Genomic DNA, 21,678 nt, shown 5'->3' with positions numbered 1-21,678 from the left:
CCAGCAACGGAACGCCATCCCTTTTCGCATCACCCTGTCCTAACATGGATCGGCAAGATCGGAATTTAGGGTGGAGACCGGGCGAGATGGATAGGGGATTCTTAGTGCAGTCTCTTATACCTGTCGCCAGAGCCTCCGGATCCCAGGGCGAAATATACTACCGGTCAAATCTCGGCATGAAGCGAGGTAGAAGCCCATCGACAATGAACGATCGTCCTGATAAACGACAGAATTCGCAAAACCGTGTTCTTGAAAGAACGACTCTTAGCAAGGCTCAACGAGAATATGGACTTGCTTCTTCAAGGTCTGGAAATTTGGGTCAAGATCAGGAGATGTCTCATAGCCTTCCACGCCTCGGAGCAAGTCGAGATAAGTATATTCCTTATGGAAGGCAGATCTTGATGAATGACTCCCTCTCGCACTCTCCAAATGACACCATCCCGAACCGCACGAATCGTAACGCCTTTCAAAGCCATGGTCGCGCAACCCGAGATCGACATGAGGCCCCCCAATATGCAATGGAAACGGTTCCACGCGACGAGCCACGGACTTTTACTCGCAATCATGATGTGGCTTCTGAAGCTTTTGGAGATTATCAGGATGCTGGGATCTATGGCGGAGGGACACATTTTCGTCGACGACATGAGCCAAGGGGATATGAACAAGGTGGCCACGCCCGGGTGGATGCAGAACAATCAGGTCAACTACAAGTCGGCCAAGCCCATGCAGTCAAAATTGCAGGGCGCTACGCGACGACATGTGGCAGTGTCCAGGAGCTACACCCACTCTATATTGATCGCCGCCATGTTTCATACGGACCATCTGGTTCATCTCTGAGAGCTGATGCCATGGCCCCAAGAGGCATCGCGAGGGCTCGGCTAGGTCGAAATGAGGATCCACGAACCATATCCATGGCTCGTAGTGAAATCCCGACTGCACACACTCCAAAGATGGTACTTCGTTCGTCTCATGGCTCTCCGTATTCCACAGCTTCATTAGGCCACGACTCTCAGGAAGGAAGATCTCCGTCTGGAAACCATAGCATCTCTGTGGAGAGCTTGTTGAGACGTCATAACCCCGCTCAGCTGCCAAATTCTCGCACCTCTGAAGGGAGACATTATGATGTTGCGAAAATTCTGCCCAACCGAGCTATTTCTTTCAATAATCGGCGGGCGTCACGACCACCAGCTCTCCAGGAAAATGTAGATCAGTTCCGGCCCATTTCCCCAGACGCTGTCAGTCATCCTTCATCTCCGGAGATCCCCAACCTGAACAGCCCACCTCCCGCCCCAATACGTTCAATACCAATGAGAGAGCGTATCTCCCCTATAAAGAAGGCAGCAGCAAGGAATCCAAAGAAGACAATGACCGTATCCAAGGAGTTAATACAGGTCGACAAGAAACCAAGCACTGGAAAGCGAGCCGAAGAACCGATACCCCCAGAGCTAGAGCGGCAGATAAGAGCGGCACAGCTAATTGTAAGGAAGGAGCAGGAAGCTACAGCTGCTGAGATATTTGGAGAGGAAGCTAATAAATCCAAGGAAGAGAGGCTTGAGAAAGAACGAACTGAGGAGAAGCGCCGCCGCCAAATTGCGGAAGCGGAGCGCCTTGACAGGGAGGAGGCTCGTCGGATGAAGGAGCAAATGAAAGCACGACTTAGGGAGGAAGAAGCTGAGCAAGTAAGACTTGAAAAGCACAGACAAGAAGTACGTGGCAAGCTTCGCAGGAAAGGAGAGAGGAAAAAGCGAGAAGCTGCGGAGGTCATTGCAACAGAGGAGCATCGAAGAAAGGCAGAAGAGAAAATCCAAGCGGAACGGCAAAAGCAAGCTGCCCAAGCTGAAGAACGCAGGAAGGAGAAACTGAAAGCCACAGAGCTACAGGCTGAAGCCTCAGAAGTCGCGAAACTGAAGGCCAAGCAAGAAGAAATAAAGAAGCAAGTAGCTTCGTTGATTGTGGGCAATAATAAGATGAGTTCGGGCGAGGGAAGAAGCAGAGCTGATGGAGATCGCAATACTTCTGTTAACCGTGCTGCTGATGATATGTGGGAAGACTCTCTCTTTATTTCACGCGACCCATCCCCAATCCAAGAGTAAGCCAATATCCTAAAGTGACAGTGGCCGGACGACACTAACAGTGTGAATAGTGATTTGGATACAGCTTCTTTTGAAGAATGGGCACAGCCTAAACGCCAACCTCTTACTTTACCTGCCCTCAAGGACACCTACGATATCGACGGGCGGGGAACACGAGGCACGTCGCGAGCGCCCACAACTGCTGCAGAACTTTGGGCACTGGCTCCGTCCAAAGGATTGGCCGGAGACTACAGGAAGGAAAGAGAAGCTCTAGATGCTGAAAGGCTTGCAAAGGGGCTGGAGGCAGCACGGGCAAGATTGGCTGCGAGACGAGAAAGAAGAAAATCTACCCCACTTAGACAATTGCGCCGCCGGCAACAGCCACTTAGACAGCAGCTGTCTTCAATTGTGAGCCCTGATTCCGTGGCAAGGAACTCAAAAACAACACAGCAATCCAAGAACGAACAGGCACCGAAGAAGCCACCCCGAGGTATATCCAATTCCAATTCCGAATTTGAGATCGCAGCCTCCTCTGCAACAGACGAGACTCAAACGAACCTAGATAATAGTTCTGGTCATAACGGCGCCATACCAAGTGATGCGGATTATACCGTACGCCTACAGTCGCCACCCATCTCTAGCGATGCAAATGCGTTGGAACCCCCACACAAGAAGATTGTGTCTCCAATCCCCCGTCCGAACCTTCCCTCCCCATTACCTCAAACTCCGAAACCTCCAGCTCCGAAGCCGCTAGCCCCGCCTAAAGTATTTAAATCGTCGGTCACTTTGATCTCTGATGCCGATCGCCTGAGGGCCGAGAGTAACCAACGTCTAAAGGACGAGGAAAATGCTAAGCAACAGCGAGCTAGAATCGAGAAGCAAAAGGCCGAGCGTCGCAGAAGAGAGTCTGAAAAGGCCCGAGAGAGGAAGCGTCAGCAGCTACTCGAGGATGCAAGGAATAATGACACCGAATTATCTGAGGAGGCATTGAATACAGAGGTCGAAGCTTACATGGCCAAACGAGAGGTAGGTTATAGTAAACTCAAATGCAATCTTGTCCCGCCCCGTTATATTTTCAAATAAAGCGGCGATCAGATGCTGACCTCTACATTAGAAAGACATTCAAAAAAGAGCCGAGAATAGGGCTCTGAAAGAGAAGATACAAGATTTCGCTCCTGATAACCTTCTCCTGGAAAGTTTAGCCCAAGCCCCCGACCCCCAGAGCGAGTCATTTGAGCCTCAAGGGGTTCATGGGGGGGCTATCCTTGGCAGCCAGCAACTCAATGCGAGAGAAGCGGCTGCCAGGGATAGCCTCAGATCGTTAGCTGTGGGGAGGGGTGGGCGACTGAACCCAGCTGCCATTCAACGGATTGTTGATTATAGCGACTCTGATGAATCCGAGGAGGATCCCGATGACCCCCTGCCTGAGGAATATACATATGATGGCTTGCTATCAGACGGGGACAATGACAATGGTCAAAACAATGACGTAATAGAATCGTCGGAGCCTGAATTTCCCGGAGACTCTGGTAATGGTTTGAAATCTCAGTCAATACCGAATCAAAATTCTTCTACCACTTGTGCAAACCAAGCTACCTCTGTCATTCGACTTTATACGGCCATGGAGACCGCCACTATAGATGGCATCCAAGGAGAACCGGCCATGAAGCAGACGTTCTCAGATATGGACGAAGCCAATTTATTTACTCGGGATCTCGCAGAGAGGTATCGGGCCCGCAATCCGACGTTGTTCAGTGAACGTTTCGGGGAGGATGGACTTTACCAAGGCGACATAGACTTTGACAATGATGGAAAACACTCTGTTATGCTGTATGTTGCGGCAAGTCTCAAGTCTACCGCCGATTTGGTAAAGTTCGACGACTCAGTGATGGGTAGAAGACTCCCAGATAGAACCTGGCTTGTATCCAGAAAAGTTGAATCCCGTGCCGATGGTGAGGGTGGTAGTAGTTCGAAGATTCTAACCAAAAAGAAGATCCTGTCAGCTTTCTCCGACCTCATATTAGCCAATAATGAAGCATATACGAAATGCTTCGAGTTCCTACGACCCACAAGGCCAGCCATTGACCATGTGGAACAGCATGAGAATAGCTGGGGTCCGATATTACGTCAGGAGAGAGACAAGTCAAATCTCGCAAAGCTGCCTGTGAGTTTTGACCTGGAGCCCGATAAGGATCAGTTGCAATGGGTGCAATACGGCAGGATCAAATTCAAGGTCAAGGAGTACAAGATGAATGGTCCGACAAATTGATGGAGGCAGGAATAGCTGCGAGTTAGCGGTGGTTGGTGTGGAAGGAACGGAGGAACCAGGATATGATATTTTATGGCGAGAATGGAATGGGTGTTTTTTAGGGAGGGGCAGTTTATTACATCGGTGCTTTGGATGTTTAAGCAGATAAATACCTTAGCGAATCACCACTATTTCCTCACTGTGCGGTTATTCGTGAATTATCCCTGAGTTGGTTAGGAGGATTGTAGCAATCTGCTCTGCGACCATGTTCTCGGTGTTGAATTCTAAGTTCCTATCTTCTATTATTTCGTTACTTGAGCATCTTCACCAGACGATCTCGAGGGACACTGAGACGGGCATGAGTTATCTCCCGAGAATAAACGCACCATAGGAGCAAGAATGGGAGGTAAATCTCAAGGTCGGGGTAAGGCCGGGATGTCGAGGTTGATCGCTGACCGAATACTACAAAATGGCCAAAAACCTTGCAAAGAACGAGGGCACAGAAGTGGAGGAAATCCAGGCTACACCTGAGGAGCTTGAGGAATGGGGCTTGTTCGTCCACCCTGTGGCCGGATTTGCTTGCTGCTTTCCTAAAGGCAATGTGCTAGCTTATTTCACTATTCGATAGACCTTTGATTCAAGTCAGCCCTAGCCTAGTTAATGAGCATTAGTTTCTTAACAAGGTTTAGCCTCTTAGCAACTATAATACTTTTGACAGCAATGGGATTTTTGACAGGTGTGAATCTTAGCAACTATAAATCCCACAAATAAGTATTTTAGTTCAATTATAGCGAACTCCTTGATCATGCTCATCTTCTCCTAGTTGTCCGTCTACTATCCAAGCGGAGCGTAGATTGCTCTTCGGGGCTGACGGCGCGATAGTTAAGTTTCCAGAATAAAGTGTTAGTACTATGACACAGCTATGTTTGAAAGCTACTAAAGCTGAGAGTAAACCCGAGTGAGTTCAGAATTTTTAAAAAGCGACAAACCTTCGAAGAACCTTGATGTTAGACGACTCTCTTAAGAGGTCATAGATCGGCGTAATCAAGCTTGAAGCTCAAGCAGACTGGATACTGAGGAGTCGATGATGGCGAGCGAGATATCGTTCAAAGACCACGCTTGATATTGAATAGGAAATGACTGGAGGGTCGGCTTTGAGCTTAAGCAGACTATGTTAGGATAAAACTTTGCTAGGGGACAAGGCTAGGGTCAAATTCTCAACGTGATGAGCGAAGTACGCATGGTAAAACTTGTGAGAAACATGTAGGAAGTTGCCAATAACCTATACAAACAATCAAGACCCGATACGGCCGTACTAAGCGCCTTTGTATATAAACCATTCTTCGTCACCATCCCTGGCGGTAGCGCAGCCACAGAGCTTGTGTGTGCCCCGGTCGATGTAATGGGAAATCAATAGCTTGGCTTGAGCCACTCCCTTGCTCTATTTCCCAAATCAGTCGTATCATAAAGATACTAAATCCCCACGATACATATGCCAGTTGATACTTAATTTAGGTGCATACGAGCACCTACATATCTTGGCTAAATGAAACTGAGCTTTTAAACTTGGGGAGACTCTGCACCTGGATTGCCTCAATGGGAAAGTATAATTTGATTAGCTCCATTGACACGCAGCAACATGACCTCTATTAGTCCGTACTACAATGAATAGAAGAACTAAGCTGTTGTGATCGGCTGTTTCATGAGGCGGGCTATATTGGTTTAACGTCAAGCACTCAACGGTAGTGTGCTATAGTTTGTTCATATAACCTATTGCTGGGCCAGCCTGGATAGTATCCCCAACAAACGGCTGCTATTCGACTTCCGAGCGAAGCGAAATGCGGCCAGCGGAAATACAGTACAATGGACCCCATCCCTATTGGCAAACAATATTTGAAGTCCTTGTCTGAATATTTTGTGAGGAGCGGATAAATTCCTGCTGGTGATTAAATGTCTTGATACTTTGAAACGACTTATTATCGAAATATTCTAAGTTGATTCGTGTTAAATTGAAATAACAGTTGTGCAACACTTAAACATCATTCAGCAGATAACACGTATCACGTTGAATTACAAAATCCATCGTGCAATTCATATCCATTAACATATTTGCAAGTTTCGGCACTGGCCCTGCATACTTAACGCAAAACCGAGTCGAGATATGTCCTTGCCAAGTCTCCAGTATGCGCCAACTCTCAAGCAAAAAAGAGTATCCGGACGCCAACAGCAATATCTGTACCCGTATTCAAAGTTCAAACACTTCCCCTCCATCATTCTTTCCGCTCGTATCAATTAGTCCTTACTTCGGAGCCTCCCCCTCCACAAATCTCAACGCCTCGTCTCGACTAACAGCGTCAATTCCGCTAGTCTTATTATGAAATGTAACTCCATAACATTTATCAGCCACCAGCAACATTTCCGGTCTGAAAGTCGTGCAGATAAATTGACCACTCATGCCCCCTCCGGCGCCATCTTGGCTGCCCTGCTGTGTAGAGATCTCTTCAAGCATCTGTGCGACAGCTGTGCGATACTGGGCATCTAGATTGGCGTCAATTTCGTCGAAGAGGTAAAAAGGTGCAGGATCGCACTGCTGGATTGCGAAGACGAGCGCCAGGGCGCAGAGACCTATGATATGTTAGCAAGAGAAAGGAGGCGGGAAAATGGGGTAACAAACTCTTCTGTCCACCGCTCAATTGCTGTATGCGTTGTTGTTCGTCGTGCTTGCTATTGAAGGAGACGCTAATGCCAACACCAGTATAGTTATCTACGCTTTCGCGTGGTTCCTCATCTGAATCTTCGTCTTCCCGTGCCCGCTGATCAGTCTTACGTTGGATCACAAGTCGACCACGGCCCGCTGGTACTAGGCGCTCGAAGATGGAGGCAAACTCTTTGGATACCTGCTTGAAGGTGCGTTCGATGGCTTCGTCTTTGCGCTGATCTAGAACATCGACGAGTTCTTGGATGGAGCCTTGCGAGTCCTCTAGCTCCTTTCTTCGTCTTATCAAGCCGTCTCGTTCAGAGGTGAAGCTGTTATATTGCTCAAAGGCTTTCTTGTTCACGTGTTTGTACTTCTTCAGTGCCTCGTTAACTTTCTTGAGGCGTGCAGTAAGCTGAAAAGTGTTAGTAATTGGATACGGCGTCACATGCCATGCATACTCACAGTTTTTGATTCCATATTGGAGTATTTCTCAAATGCCTCATCAGGAAGGACACCAAGATCGCGAATGTTCTTTGCACATTCTGCCGCAGAAGCAGCCAACAGGGCCTTCTTCGCAACGCTCTTCTCCATCCTCTTTTGATGTTTCTCAATTGCCCTCGCGATTTCTTGTTGGGTTTCTTCTTTCTGAACCTTGATTTTGTGAAGATTCCCGAGCCTAATTTCTGCTTGCTCGATGTGGGCCTCGTTCTCTTGAAGCTTAGCCACAACATTTGCGATGGCTCTTTGAATCCGTTTTAGCTCTCGTTGCGATTCTTTGAGGGTTCCCGAGCCGCCGCTAGCATTGCTATCAATTTCTTGGCTATTCAGTTGATCGAGTTTCATCCGAAGATTTTCTCTCAAGTCAACTTCGATAAGTTGCTTTCGACCCTCCAGTTCTCGTCGGCTTTTACTCAGATCATTCCATTGCTTTCGCAAATCGGAGACAGTTGTCGTAAGCTGCTCAAGTTGACGCTCTTCGTTCGCACTCAAGGCTTTCTTGAAATCAGTTGCCAATTCTGCCTCGAATCCGCCGAGATTGTCGCTATAGTCCTTCAGCATCTTCTCCACAACTTCTCGGCGACGAAGATGAGCTTCCAGCTGGTCTCTTTCTCTTTCGAGATATGAGCTCTTCGAACGCAGCTCAGATTTCAGCGGTTCAAAGCTATCATCAAGTTGTCGCAGTTTCTGCTCCTGCTTTTGGAGACCGCCCATCGCCACAGTAATCTCTTGATCTTTCCTTTCGACCTCCTGTCTAATTTCAAGAGCACGGGTTCGTAAAGATTCAAATTCATCGCGCCATGTATTGACTGCTCGAACGGCTTCCAATCGTGACTTACGGGTGTCAATGAAGCCACCTGTTAGAGCTCCCTTTTTATTCGCGGTATCACCTTCGGGTGTGATGGCAGTGCAATTGTGACTCCGGGCATACTGAGCAGCAACTGTAAGGTTTGGGCAGATGATAGTCTTGCCAAAAACTTGATTTATCGCCTTCTCGAACCTCTTCTCGTGCGTAATTTTACTCATCAATGGCACGGCATCAGCTGCCTTTGGTAGATTTGTCGATTTTGGCCGAAGTTGGTTTAGGGGCATGAATGTGACTCTACCCCCTCTTTGTTTGTGTAGAGCATCCATAAGTTGAGTGGCAGTTTCATCATTATCGACAACATAATGAAAAAGGCTGGCGCCAGCAGTCTGCTCTGCAGCAACTCGGTAGGTTTCGGTAACGTCGATGAGCTCTGCTAAGGTTCCGTAGGCTCCCTGAATGTTGTGTTCCTGCTTCAGGCGTCTGACCGTTGCAAGACCTCGTGAAGTAGCACCGTCCATCGTATGGGAAAGCGTGCTCTCAGCACGCTCCTTCTCCCTTCTCGCGTCTGCAATAACCGACTCTAGCTTATCATCCTCGCGTCGCAACAATTTCCGCTGGTCAGTCAATTTTTCCAGTGCATCCTTGGCCGTGGTTATCTCTTGAGACAAAGCTTGCCTACTGCCTCCCCAGCCATCAAGGCGCTCTCGTAGGCCGGCGATCCCTTCCTCTAGGTTTTGAATTCTTAACTGAGAAGCTTTCACCTCTTCGTCTGCATTGATGCGATTGGCCTTTTGCTCGCCGAGAGCTGTATTAAGCTGTTCAATTTCACCTCGCAGCCACTTGTCACGCTCGGCCTTGTTCTTGAACTGCGAGCTTCGGCCTTGCTTGTTATATAGTCTATTTTGCGTAGCCTCGGCGATATCGAGATTCTGTTTAACTTCTGTCTCTTTTGCCTTGCGTTTAGTATATTCCGGAAGAATCTGGCCTAGTTCCGCCTCCTTGGCCGCAATATCTTGTTTCACAGCTTTGAGGTCTTGCTGTTGTTGGGCTCGTGCTTGCTCTGTCGCCGATAATCCGGCGGTGAACGTTTTAACATCCAGCTCAATTTTGGCCTGAGCTTTTGATGTTTCACGCCTATCCTCTTCCAATTGGCGTCGCTCCAGTTTGAGGAGTTCCATTTGGCGATTCACTTGCTTTATCTCATCATCCACTTCTGAAATGGCCCGCTCGCCCTCCATAAATGCCTCGCGGTTTTCGTCTGTTCCTTCAATGCCATCCTGGCGCAGGTTTTCAATCTCATCGAGGGCAGTAACCAAGGCCGTTTGTTCTCTATGATAGAACGCATACTCCAAACATCGGCGCTCCTTGTCCTTTTCTTGGTATCCACGCAACTCTTCCTTTTCCTCTTCTAGTTCGGCGAGTCGCTCCTTGATATATTCCAGGGATTCATCAATCTTAGCGCGTTTGTTATTAGTATCGGCCATGATTTTCAAGGACTCTGTTCGGCGAGCTTCATAGACCTGCGTCCCGGCAACTTCCTTCAACAGGTTGAGCCGCTCCGCATCCTTCATGTTGGTCAATGTTGTGACACGACCCTGAGGGACGATGTAGTATGGGTTTGAACGCGAGAAACCAGCAGATTCCAGTAAATTCATAACATCTGTCTTAGTGGCATTTTTGCGATCGAGAGAGTATTCATCCTTCTTTAAGCCGATTGTGCGTCGCAGGATTAGCTCGTCCTTTCCAGTGGGGAATCGATCGTCGCTATTGTCGAAAATAATCTCCACATACGCAGACATTACAGCAGATCCCGATCCTTCATGCAATAGTGCCTGCCGCTCCTCGCGACCCATTTGAGTGTATGCATCGCTGAGTACGAAACGAATTGCGGCGAAGAAATTACTTTTCCCCGAGCCATTGCGTCCAACAATCACGTTCGTCTTCGGAGAGAATGGTTCAATGACCGTTTGTTCTTTGTAGCTACCAAGGAGTCAGTTTGATATCATTAACATGCAAAGAACTCACCTCTTGAAGCCTTGGATGATGATTTGCTTGATATACATCCTTCCGATATGTTACCCGCGAGGGCCAGGACGGGTGATTGGGCGTTGTTCAGAATACGTAGCCGATATCGCGGAACTAGTCTATTGTAGTTCTTAAGGGTCTCGCGATTCAGAAGCGCTCCCGGTCGTATATAGGAAAATCGAAGGCTGGGCGTAAAAGTTCAAGTTGAAGCCGTCGCAACGCGTACGAACCGAGTTGACGCGACTTCGATGCAGTCGCGATTTGCCAAAGCGGGCCTAGTGTCATATATGTGGGGCCCTCACCGCCTGGCAGAATTAAATATTATTCCAGCACAAAACATAATTGATGCGCTTTCATCAAAACTATCAAGTCAACAATCTCCAGCTACGAAGGAGCTGCCACGACAACATGACAGAACAACCTGTTCATCATCTTGGCACCGGTCTGGCTGCAGGACAAGCTCCCACTTACACCTATGTCCCCAACCAAGGTTATGAAACCGCCACTTCAGGCCCTGACGCCACCCCGCAAACATCGTCATCTGCTGGGGGCCTTACCGAATACGCCGCTGACAACGAGGACGAGACTTACGAAGATATCTTCGACGATGAAGATGAGGAATATTATGAGGAGGCAGAGTACGATCCATCTGGTGGCGATCTCACCAAATCCTACAACCGCCAACGTAAACTCAACGATCCAAACGCGACTGCTCCTCGAATAAATCCGCAAAAGCCCGCTGCCAACACACTGTCAAGTGTTGATGACCAAATATCCAGCCTCGCAAAGCATGCCGCAAAGATTCGGCTAGATGGCGGAGAAAGGGTTAAAACACATGGCAAAGACAAGTCGGACCGCGCAACCAGCGAACAGGTCTTGGATCCACGGACCCGGATGATCCTACTACAAATGATCAATAGAGGGATTGTATCGGAGGTGAATGGATGCTTAAGTACGGGGAAGGAGGCAAATGTTTACGGGGCGCTATCGGTTCCGGTTTCGGAAGTGGGCGAAGAAGTCCAACCCATTCATCGCGCGATAAAGGTCTACAAGACCAGCATTTTAGTGTTCAAGGACCGAGATCGATATGTGACTGGAGAGCATCGTTTCAGGTCCGGGTACAATAAAGGGAACAACCGAGCTATGGTCAAAGTATGGGCCGAAAAGGAGTTCCGAAATCTGAAGCGTCTATACCTTGCTGGGATTCCATGTCCAGAGCCAGTTTATCTCCGATTACATGTCCTCGTTATGGGCTTTCTCGGTGACAAGAAAGGCTGGGCTGCTCCGCGGCTACGAGACGTGGACCTCGAGGGGGATGACGTGGATGAGCAATGGCGAGTTCTCTACTTGCAGCTACTCGGGCTCATGCGACGGATGTATCAAACGTGCAAGCTTGTACATGCAGATCTAAGCGAATACAACGTACTATACCACCAAAAGAAGTTGTTCATCATCGACGTCTCTCAAAGCGTGGAACATGACCACCCTCGATCACTGGAATTTCTGCGGATGGATATTAAGAACGTTTCAGATTTCTTTCGAAGAAAGAACGTAGATGTCCTTCCTGAGAGGAGTGTTTTTGGATTCATTACGGATCACGGTGTACCGGTACAAGATCCTGAGCTTACAGAGACTCTGGAGAAGCTGTACGTAGAAAGACCCGAAGTAGAGGAAGGAGACCAGGCTACCGCTGAGCAGGAAGTCCAAAACGAGGTTTTCCGCCAACAATATATTCCTCAGACCCTAGATCAGGTCTACGATATTGAGCGCGATGCCGAGAAAGTTGGGAAAGGCCAGAAAGATGATCTAGTTTATAGGAATCTATTAGCAGATAGGTTACCCATGTCATCAGGAAATGAGGCTGATGCCGAAGATACAATGGGTGGCAGTACTTCGCCTGGCAGTGGGGAGGAAGATGAAGGAAGTGACACCGAAGATGAAAGTCGATTCGAGAAGGGCACTCCAAGAGGAAAGAGATTCGAGGATAAAGATACTAAGAAGGTGATTACGTACCAGTCTCTTATTGATACCCAATTGACAATTATTAGGAGCATAAAAAAGCAGTCAAAGAAGAAAAGCGTGAAAAACGGAAAGAGAAGATGCCAAAGCATATTAAAAAGAAGCTTATCAGCTCGTCGGCAAAGTATAAGCATTAATGCAACAACGAGTCCGGGTCATTTGACCATGCTCAAAATTCCTAGATGTCCTATCTCCCAGACATTGCTTTGAGACCATGGTAATCTCGAAGTGAAATTTTCGTTCTTATTACGTCTCACCCCAACCTCTTCAAAACAAGAATTGTGGTGGTTACTAAGTATGAGAATGATAAGGGTTCAGATGACGAAAAAGAATCTTAATAATTAAAGTCCAAACAGCATAGTCGTTTTTTGCATTAACCTGCGGAACTTCTGTCAAACCCATCTGGGTTGAGGAGCCTGAAAGCCCGCTTTCTTGCATTCTTAACAAGATGGGAAGCTGTATGTTGAACTAAAGAGAGCACTGATGCGCCCTTATCATCCCCGGGCTTTCACCTGACTCTCTTGTGATGCTTTCGTTAATAGTTATAGATCATGTCAGCAGCTTGCATCTATCATTTCAAACTGTTTGAATCCTATCACTGCAAGTGCAGGTCATTAATACTGCCGCTCGCTCGAAAATGCGCTTTGTGGAAGGGCATGTTCTGCCTGTTCACGTGCATCATATCCATGTATTTTATGACAAGTCTCGTATGATAACATGATGACATGCCGGGCCTTTATCATAACTTCAAGTTATGATCTTCATGTCGTTTAGTGAGTTACAATAACCATAGCTGAGATGAAAATTTCCGATCTACCAAATGGATATAACGCCCCCAAATCCAAGCATATCTGTATTGCTCCTCCACTACCATCCCTCAATTTCCTCGCTTGGCAATCACAACCCGCCGCACAAGCTGCGCCGCTCTAGTAGGACTGAATCTCGAACATTCACTTCACACCGCGATGAAAATTTCCCTTTTCACCTCCTTTTCTTGAATGGGGTTCGGCCGTTCTTATACACTAGCCCTCATAGCAAAAGTTCATTTCCATGGACCATGATATTAAAATAAAAATAAATCGACTGACAAAGGAATGGTTAAAACCATATTTCACTCAAGACTAACTCAGCCTTTAAAGCCCACTTGGCTAGAATTTCCCTTTTCTCCTTGGCAAGTCTATATTTCTACCAGAGGACTTTTCTACTCACCAAGTATTCCATCCGGGCTTGCCTTGGTTTTCAGGTCGATTAAGATGGGTTGGAGGGGACGTCCAGCTCCGCGGCCATCGTATTTCATCGTTCTGAAGGTCGTTTCCTCTTTACTCCATATTTGGCGATTTCTCATGGTCGGCTCTGAGGACAGTTTATGCTTGCAGATTCAGTGCGCTGAGAGTGGTGGGTAAGACGGTTGCCAAGATTGATGATGTTATCTTGCCAAGAGGGAAGGAAGGTGGATGTTGGTGAGTAGTAGGTTCTTCGGTGTGATTCCTTCAAGCAAAGGGTCGATTGGCCATTATTTTGAAGAGTGGTAAGCTCCTGGGGGTTAGTGGTCGGTAGTGGATCGTGTTGATTACCCCAGGTACGTAATTCACTCTGTTGACGTGTCGGGAAAGTCAACCTAAAACGTCGCTCATTACTCAAACCGATTTCGATGGAAGGCTTATTGTTCGATGCTGAGGTGAGAATAATTTCATTCCTATATACCGAGGCATGGGCGAGGCGCAAAATATCCTAACTGGCAAGGTTTCGTGGGGCTGAGTGAGATTCTGTTTCACTGATTCAGCGGAATTCTCGGCATGATGTGCATCCAACCATGTAGGACTGCCTGAGCATTATGTGTTGAGCCGTTTATTGGCCCGTGGTATAATGAGCCGTATAAGCACATATAACATGTCGTACTGTTCCGGGATACGGAATGGTGCGACAAGGAAGAGATATGTCGGTATCGCGCATCCTAAGACATGCTTTCATCCTTCGGACTTGATTCTGAAAGCAGTGTTTCCCGGAGCGATATACATTTTTATTTATTTGCAGGTACCTTGCCCTTTCCGCTTCGGCTTGCCCTAGGATAACTTTCCTCACATATTCTAGGGGGCCTAATGAGTTTATATAGTGCCGAGTGTTGATGCCAAGTACCGCGAATCCCCCACCAACAATTCAGCAAGAAATGTCAACCCGATACTTCGTACATCTCGCATAATTAACAGCCCTCATCGACTCATTCCAAGTAGCCATCATCCCCGGGAGCAAATGTCGCAAACTGCAACATAATCGCCCTGTGCTGTTCCTCATCCAGCTTCCCTTTCTGCGCAATTCCCTGTGCCAGGAGCCTCAAATAATCAACATAGAACGCTGGCGTAAATGTATTAAAGAACTCAGCCGGCTCGTCGAAGGGGTTGGAGAAGCTATGAATGGCTTTAATTGGAACCACGACATAGTCCCCGGCTTTGGTGTCATGATTGCCTTTGTCGGTGACAAAACGTACGCGGCCTTTGGTTATGAAGAATGTCTCATCGTGCATGCGGTGCCAGTGTAGGGGTGGTCCATCGGTCTTAGGAGGGATAGTGAGCAGGATGGATCCGAAACGGTTGTCTGTTTTGCTGCCGTCTTCCAGAACCCGGATTTGCATGGCTCCCAGGTCGATTATCTCTCCTGTGCCGGAGGGGATGAGTGCTACGTCTGGCATGATTGGATATCGTTTGATCAGGAATTGGAACTTCCAACTTTTATCTTCAGCAAATCAGTGGCACAAGAAGGTGGATGGGAAACTGCAAACCCCGAGTTCAATCCATGGCGACAGGGAGGATCTTATGCTATCATCTGCGCCTGCAGTGCAACACCAATCGATGCGAGTAGACGGCAAGCTTACAAAATCGATGGTTAATAATACTTCGTACAGTTCAATGGTGTTGCGGTTAACAACATCCATATTATTACCAAGAACGCGGCTATATATTAGACATAGTCCGGGTTGTCCGGCCTTGTTTTGTCAGCCGGCCTATCTATCACCGAACGGAGTTTAGCAACGGAAAAAGGGAGATCTCCATCTATATAATGGCACAACCAGTACTTCGTACGCGAATACAGCGAAAACATCCCTGTGTGGGAACCGTAGGGCTTCGCTGCTCTTTCCTCAAACCATGGCAGCGAGGCTGACGTCGCATCAGACCCTGTACATCCTACGAAGTACTACGAAGTACTACGAAGTATACACCCTCGCATTGCAGTATAACCGCAACCATGTAAGACCCTATTGGGGGTGTAGTGCGAGGCTGACAGTAGGAGGATCAGCAACGCGAATAGTAAAATCTGGCAAGTGTGGTTAGGACAAGACGATGCAAGCTTTCTATAAAAAGGCTTATTTCCTTTCGTTTCCAAGACTATTACCTGCTTTAATTCAATCCACCTCATCAGAAGGCTACTCATTCATAAAACCAGCAGAGTACGCAGTTTCCTCATATTCATCTCACTCCAAATATCCAACGATATTATCAACCTTTATCGTTGAGCATCCCACGCCTATCTCAAAAGCCATCAACTGCAGAATCATAGCAATGTCAACATTTCTTCCCCCACCACGTGTCGTTATCACTGGTCACAAAACCGACGGCACTTCGGTCTTCACTGCCGACAAAACCAGCAAACCCTTTAAGCCCTTGGGCCAAACTGGAACCTCATTCAACTCCATCCACTCCTCTCCCTCATTCCCTGTATCGAACACCACACCTATCCGCGATCTATCTACCACACTTCCCAAATGCCCGCAAAATGGCGTCCTCTTCTACACCACCGACTTCGCACCTTACTCCTCGGCACCCATGCACCGAACCACAACTGTAGATTACACTGTTATATTGAGCGGCGAAGTGGTGGTTCAACTTGATGGGGGTATGGAAAAAGTTCTCAAAGCTGGGGAGTGCATTGTGCAGCGGGGGACCAATCATGTCTGGGAGAACAGGACCGGCGAGTGGTGTAGAGCGGTGTTTGTTATGGTTGCCAGTAAGGAGATTGAACTTGCTGACGGGACGATGTTGGTGGAGACACAATCTAACGGGACAAATTAGGGTACTGGGAAAAAGGCATTTATGGGGGTACGAAAAACTATTTAATATGAGATAGCATGCTCGGCATTTGGGTAAAATGCAATATAGGAAATATTGCGGTTTGTTTTATAGAGATATCCGATTTTAGGGGTTCAATCGCTTGCAATGAAAATGAATTATGGCAATAAAGGGAATAGCAACCAATTCCCGACCAAAACCTCAATTGTCTGGGGACTTCGAAAAGTCACCCCGGCTCACCCATAGATTTTCTCCGGATTTCGGCCGACCAAACAGGTGTTCACACACTACCTAGTACGAGTAAGCATGCAACCACGCCATTCCCACACCCTCACCGGCAGTTTTTATGAACTTTATTTCACCGTACATATCGTGGCTGCTTATAAAAGGCCGCGGGCCGGTGCCGAAGGTGGGCTTTCTGGGGGCCAAAATAAACCCTGACGCCCCATGTGGAGTTAACGGGCGCTGAGAACCCGGGGAAGCCTTCTAGAAGCTTTACCTCGTTCTCGTGGAATGAATCAGGCGTGAACCTCGTTGAATGGCACCCGAGGAAATCGATATTCGTAGACCGAGTTGCTAGATTGTCTGACTTTGCTTACTCCGTATGAACTGCAGATTTATTACCCCGTAAGAATCCATCTGCGGTGGGTTTATCCCTTCCTTAACGGGCTTGGTATTCTCTTAATTGGTTGTCCAATCCCTGCCACGTTTCACCACGTCAACGACATTTCGTCTTTTTGCAGCCGCCCTCCTGTACGTCGTACGCGGCGTAAAAGGACGCCGCCCAAAATTCCGAGGTACACTACATCCGTATCTTATACTAGTCTCCTATGCTCCCAGAACTCAGGTGGAAATGGCTGGAAAACTTGAGGTAACAAATAATCTCACCCCTTTCTCTCACGTCATCTGAGATGCAGGTAATAAGTAATAATCCACCGCCTCGTGTAGCCGATGTACGAAACGTGGAGAATTCTGTAGGGACTGCCAGGATTCGAGCAGTTATATCTTCCGGAACGAAAACGAGCGTGCTGCTCTCCTGGTATCACGCAAACAACCCTTCTGCATGCATAAGCCCACGTCCTCTGATAATCCTAGAGTTGCACCAAGAATCAGCAGCGAGGATGAGTTACTCGTACCCTCAGCCGAATCATCAGGGTTCAACTCCCTACCCTGTACTCATGGAGGAAAGAGGGCCCGACACCCCACATGCCGAGTACGGAATCCCGAGCCGTTTGCCAATTCTTCGAGAAATTTGTTATGTACCGTTGTGACCTTGGCGCTTCTCGGCGATTCTTGGAGCTATTGCTTGTTTGAGGAGTTCAGACTAAGTGGGGATAACGTTGCGGTGGGCTGTAAGAACTGTATCGTGTGTGAGMTTAAACCGGAACAGGGGACTGATAGCAAGCAAGATAGATCGCGGATCATTGCTATGATTAGCCTTAGCGGCATCTTTGAGAGACGTAAGCCGATGAAGATTAGTGATTAGACGCTTAACTAGTTGTTGTCATGGACTTGCTTGAAGCAGCTCTCTGTCTCTTTGCCTATTTCTCTATTTCATTTGCCCTCAGAGAGCATCAAGATTCAAGTAGCTAACAGGCATAGATTCACAAACCTCTCCACTCCAAACACGGTCCTTCAAAGCCCCCACACACTGAAGACATCGCAGTCTGCGAGACGCAAACCAATTATACTTCACAAGGGGCTGGTTGGGCACTCCTCAAACATTCCCATCAAGACTTCCAGAGACAGCAATTCACTTTCCCGTGCCACACCCCTAAACTTCGTTGAACATGAAGTCCTAAGCTAATTGCTGGACGAAATATCCCCTGCAACAGTATCAAACGCGTTGATATCACACACCAAGATATGAGCATGCCCCAGGGAACTCCGTGCGGAAATTGCAGATCCATCACTAGCATCTTCTCTGGTTAATACGAAGTAAGTCCGAGGAGACAGCTGCGATGATTAGATAAATCACAAATGCACGGCTTGGACAAAGCGTTCCCCCCCCAGCAGATGCTGAGGAGTAGCAGGAATCAATCCAATTACATAAGGATAGTTTAGGTGTGGGATTACACGCACGGAGATGGTTATTTTAGAGCTCGTTGGTCTAGTATTGGCTAATCCGCACAGTACCGCAGTATTCAGGGGACGTTGGTGCGGAAGGTAAGCTGACGTCCTCTTCTAATCCTGACCTTCCTATTCATCTTCCTTTACTCGAGAACCACACGTGTTCCTTCGGATCCACAGCCAAACGCACCTTCAACAACCCCGCAACATCCGAAACATCCGCTCGTACTCCTTACTCTAGCCAATCAAATTCCTTAAGACCCATATCCATAAAGCATAGCATTTCCGACGGATGCCCGGTGTTACACAGGCATTGCAGCGAACAGCTGTATATAACTTCCTCCTTTGGCTTAGTTAACACTTATGAGAACAAAACCCGGGGAGGGTTATGGGGCGCGAAGAGAATCTACGTACGTTTTATTAAAACAGAAAAAAGAACGAAATATGATGTATAAGGTACATTACTTACTTAGTCGCCAAGTAAATAGAACCTTCCATCTTTGTTTTAGACGCAATGGAGCTTATTGTATATAAGCGCCATATCATATATACTTGCAAGACCACCTAATAACATCTCCACTTGAGGGAAGGGATTAATTTCCTAGAATAGTGGTAGCCTCAAAGACCTACCTACCAAGTGCCTCCCAATTTAGTAATTCACAGTGTTTACGTTACTTTTTCTTATCATTCTATATACACCGAGTAAATTTTTTAAAAAAGCTTACAGAAGCTAAACTGTTTAGAATCATTTGTTTATGAGAAAGGTCTTTCATGGCTAGCTCTTTTTCGAGTTTATTAGTGTTGTCGTAATAAATAGAAAAAATAATTTGAATAAGGGTGGCGTGACGATGTGACCTACTAAACCGGAAATGCTGAGTAGGTCGTAAAGGGGTACGATTAAAGCTACTTGCCGAAAATATTTTAAGTATTGAATAATCTGTCAAGATACTCTTTATAACAAAATCCGCAGCCACCTCCTCCCATTTTCGGCCCACATTATGAGAAGGTAAAGCCAGGGTCAGGGGGGGTTTATATTGGGGATATACATCTCTCCTCTTCAAATCCCAAACCAACAGAAAATAATAATCTTATATTTCAGTTTCCTTATAAATCTTTTTTGCTAAGCCGCCACCCCATCCTGGCATTTGTATGCTGCAGCCAATAAAAATAAAAATATACATGTATGTGTAAATTTTTGTTCACCCAGTCTTCGCTCAAAAAACTCCACGTACGTCATTTCCACGTATGCCCGCAAAACACCACATATATATTTCCTTCCGCTGACTTCGTCATCCACCCTTCCCAAGTTTGTGTGTTGTGCTCCGTAGAAGAAAAAAAAATGTCTGTGTAAAAAAACAACAAAAATAGCATAGGGGGGTATCGCGCAAAATCTGCCATTCCCTCGAGAAAAGAAAACCCCGAAAAATCAAAACCCAGATATTTATATATAAACAGCAAATGAAAGAAATCATATCCGCGTTCCAACTGTACACATTAGGACCATATAGTTGTCGCCTGTTGATTGCTGGGACTGAACTGCTTCGTCGAATCGGGTATGTATATTTCGACGGCTTCCACGCTGTGGCCTTGATATGATATATGCATATTTATACCCTCGAGACGTAGTCACTCAAAAACAGACTGGTGGCACGAAAAGATCGGCGTCCTTATCCCACGACTCCTTGCTTTAAGATGGATCGATTGGATCCGCGGGTGCCCTTGAACGGACTTCGACTGCAATATTGAATTTCCCTGGAGATATCCCCATCTACTCAGACATGTCATCTCTTGGTGCGTTTTGATGGTCTTTTTGAATTCTTGTCCTCGGCCTCTTCATCCCCATCATCGTCGTCATCATCATCATCGTCGTCCCTAGAACTCGACTTGGCATTTCCTTTCTTCACGCTGATAAGACACCCTTGATGCTTAAGCTTCTTCGTCAACTCAGTGCTCGCCCTCATGCCACCGAAGTCTTTGGCATTGTATACGTGAAATGGATCACTATACACTACCCAACTGACCGGTACGGAATGTCCCATGCGCATCCGTTGCGGATCAATGATCATCAAGCTAAACCGTAGACTGTACGTCCCTGGAGTTCGAACCGATAGATCGGGGAAGGTAAAGAAGCAGCCCTCGACATCATATTCGTCCTTTCCGACAAATGGAGAAGATACCAGCGTGCCCATCAGCCTCCTCTGTTGCCTCTTATCCGTTGTCCCTGGCATGGCAGTGTCATCCTTATTGGCGACCGGATCCCACAGCGTGCAATGGACCACAGCACATGGCTGCCGTAGCATTGCTCGCATCTCGTCAGGCGATGCTGTCGAATCTTCGATAGTCATCTGGAGGATCGGAGGTGGGTCTATTACTCGGCGGTCTCTTTCACCAAATCCGCATGCGCGTGCGGCAATGGGTTGTTGTCGCATCCGTATGGTATATCGGGGTGGCGAACTAGGAGGCCGAGGGCTGACAGAGTTAGCTTGAACATTGCACACAAGAGGTGGATGGGCAGACCTGGGCCCGTCGCTCAATAACCCTGATATCTGCATGGACTTGGAGGTTTGAGATTCAGATGATGTGGAGGTCGGATTGTTATGCGGTGGTTGCTTCTTATTCTGCAGCTTGGATGCGGTTTGTGATTTTGTCGGCGGGGGAGGGGGGATGTTGTACGGCGCGTTTGATACGATGGGCGGCGACGATGAGGAACCCCCATCCAATGCAGCAGCCTTTGGTGATTCAGGCCGTCTTTGGAGTATCTTCCTAATTTGTCGTCGTTGGGGAATTGGTGTCTTGACTCGGCGTGGAGCCTCCAAATCCGGAAGAGGTGAGGTGGGCACTAGGAAAGGTTCGGCTCGATAAAAAGAGCTGTGTGAGGTCGGAGGCGGTTGTGCAGGGTGATATATATGGCGTACAGGCTCGGCGGGATCCAACTCACTGAGCCATAGAGGGTGATTGGATTGTTCTAATGGAAACGGTCGTGGGGGATATGGGGGTTTCTGCGCTGCTGGTCCTGGCCCGGTACGTTCATGCGTTGGCAGGAGTGATGACATTGGGGGCAAGGTTGTCTGAAGCTCTCTTGGGAGCCGGGTTTTATCGCCTGGAGGAGGAGGGTACGGGTGCCTCTGATCCGGAGGTCGAGGAGCTGCGGACGTCCTCGGCGGCTCGGACAGCGACAT

At 47.6% G+C, this 21,678-nt stretch overlaps 6 protein-coding genes across 6 annotated transcripts; 3 read left to right on the top strand and 3 right to left on the bottom strand.

The window, feature by feature from the left end:
• Positions 1 to 44: 44 nt before the first annotated feature.
• BP5553_04877 (uncharacterized protein) lies at positions 45 to 4,341 on the top strand (the record flags this gene model as incomplete). The annotated part of the gene is made up of 3 exons (XM_032013500.1): positions 45 to 2,089; positions 2,144 to 3,098; positions 3,187 to 4,341. The coding sequence occupies 3 exons, from the start codon at positions 45 to 47 to the stop codon at positions 4,339 to 4,341; spliced, it is 4,155 nt and encodes a 1,384-aa protein (XP_031870100.1).
• A 2,278-nt stretch (positions 4,342 to 6,619) lies between these two features.
• Positions 6,620 to 10,387, bottom strand: BP5553_04876 (Structural maintenance of chromosomes protein; the record flags this gene model as incomplete). Its single annotated transcript, XM_032013499.1, has 4 exons — positions 6,620 to 6,945; positions 6,995 to 7,430; positions 7,481 to 10,304; positions 10,350 to 10,387. The coding sequence occupies 4 exons, from the start codon at positions 10,385 to 10,387 to the stop codon at positions 6,620 to 6,622; spliced, it is 3,624 nt and encodes a 1,207-aa protein (XP_031870099.1).
• A 370-nt stretch (positions 10,388 to 10,757) lies between these two features.
• BP5553_04875 (Serine kinase RIO1) lies at positions 10,758 to 12,505 on the top strand (the record flags this gene model as incomplete). The annotated part of the gene is made up of 2 exons (XM_032013498.1): positions 10,758 to 12,350; positions 12,398 to 12,505. 2 exons carry the CDS (start codon positions 10,758 to 10,760, stop codon positions 12,503 to 12,505), a joined length of 1,701 nt encoding a protein of 566 aa, XP_031870098.1.
• A 2,081-nt stretch (positions 12,506 to 14,586) lies between these two features.
• BP5553_04874 (Uncharacterized protein) lies at positions 14,587 to 15,054 on the bottom strand (the record flags this gene model as incomplete). Its single annotated transcript, XM_032013497.1, has 1 exon — positions 14,587 to 15,054. One exon carries the CDS (start codon positions 15,052 to 15,054, stop codon positions 14,587 to 14,589), a length of 468 nt encoding a protein of 155 aa, XP_031870097.1.
• An 868-nt stretch (positions 15,055 to 15,922) lies between these two features.
• On the top strand, positions 15,923 to 16,432 carry BP5553_04873 (Uncharacterized protein; the record flags this gene model as incomplete). Its single annotated transcript, XM_032013496.1, has 1 exon — positions 15,923 to 16,432. The coding sequence occupies one exon, from the start codon at positions 15,923 to 15,925 to the stop codon at positions 16,430 to 16,432; it is 510 nt and encodes a 169-aa protein (XP_031870096.1).
• A 3,848-nt stretch (positions 16,433 to 20,280) lies between these two features.
• Positions 20,281 to 21,678, bottom strand: BP5553_04872 (uncharacterized protein; the record flags this gene model as incomplete). The annotated part of the gene is made up of 1 exon (XM_032013495.1): positions 20,281 to 21,678. One exon carries the CDS (start codon positions 21,676 to 21,678, stop codon positions 20,281 to 20,283), a length of 1,398 nt encoding a protein of 465 aa, XP_031870095.1.

Source organism: Venustampulla echinocandica (genome assembly GCF_003357145.1).
Source record: "Venustampulla echinocandica strain BP 5553 chromosome Unknown scaffold_2, whole genome shotgun sequence".
Lineage (NCBI taxonomy): Eukaryota > Fungi > Ascomycota > Leotiomycetes > Helotiales > Pleuroascaceae > Venustampulla > Venustampulla echinocandica.
This window is presented reverse-complemented; position numbering and strand designations above follow the sequence as displayed.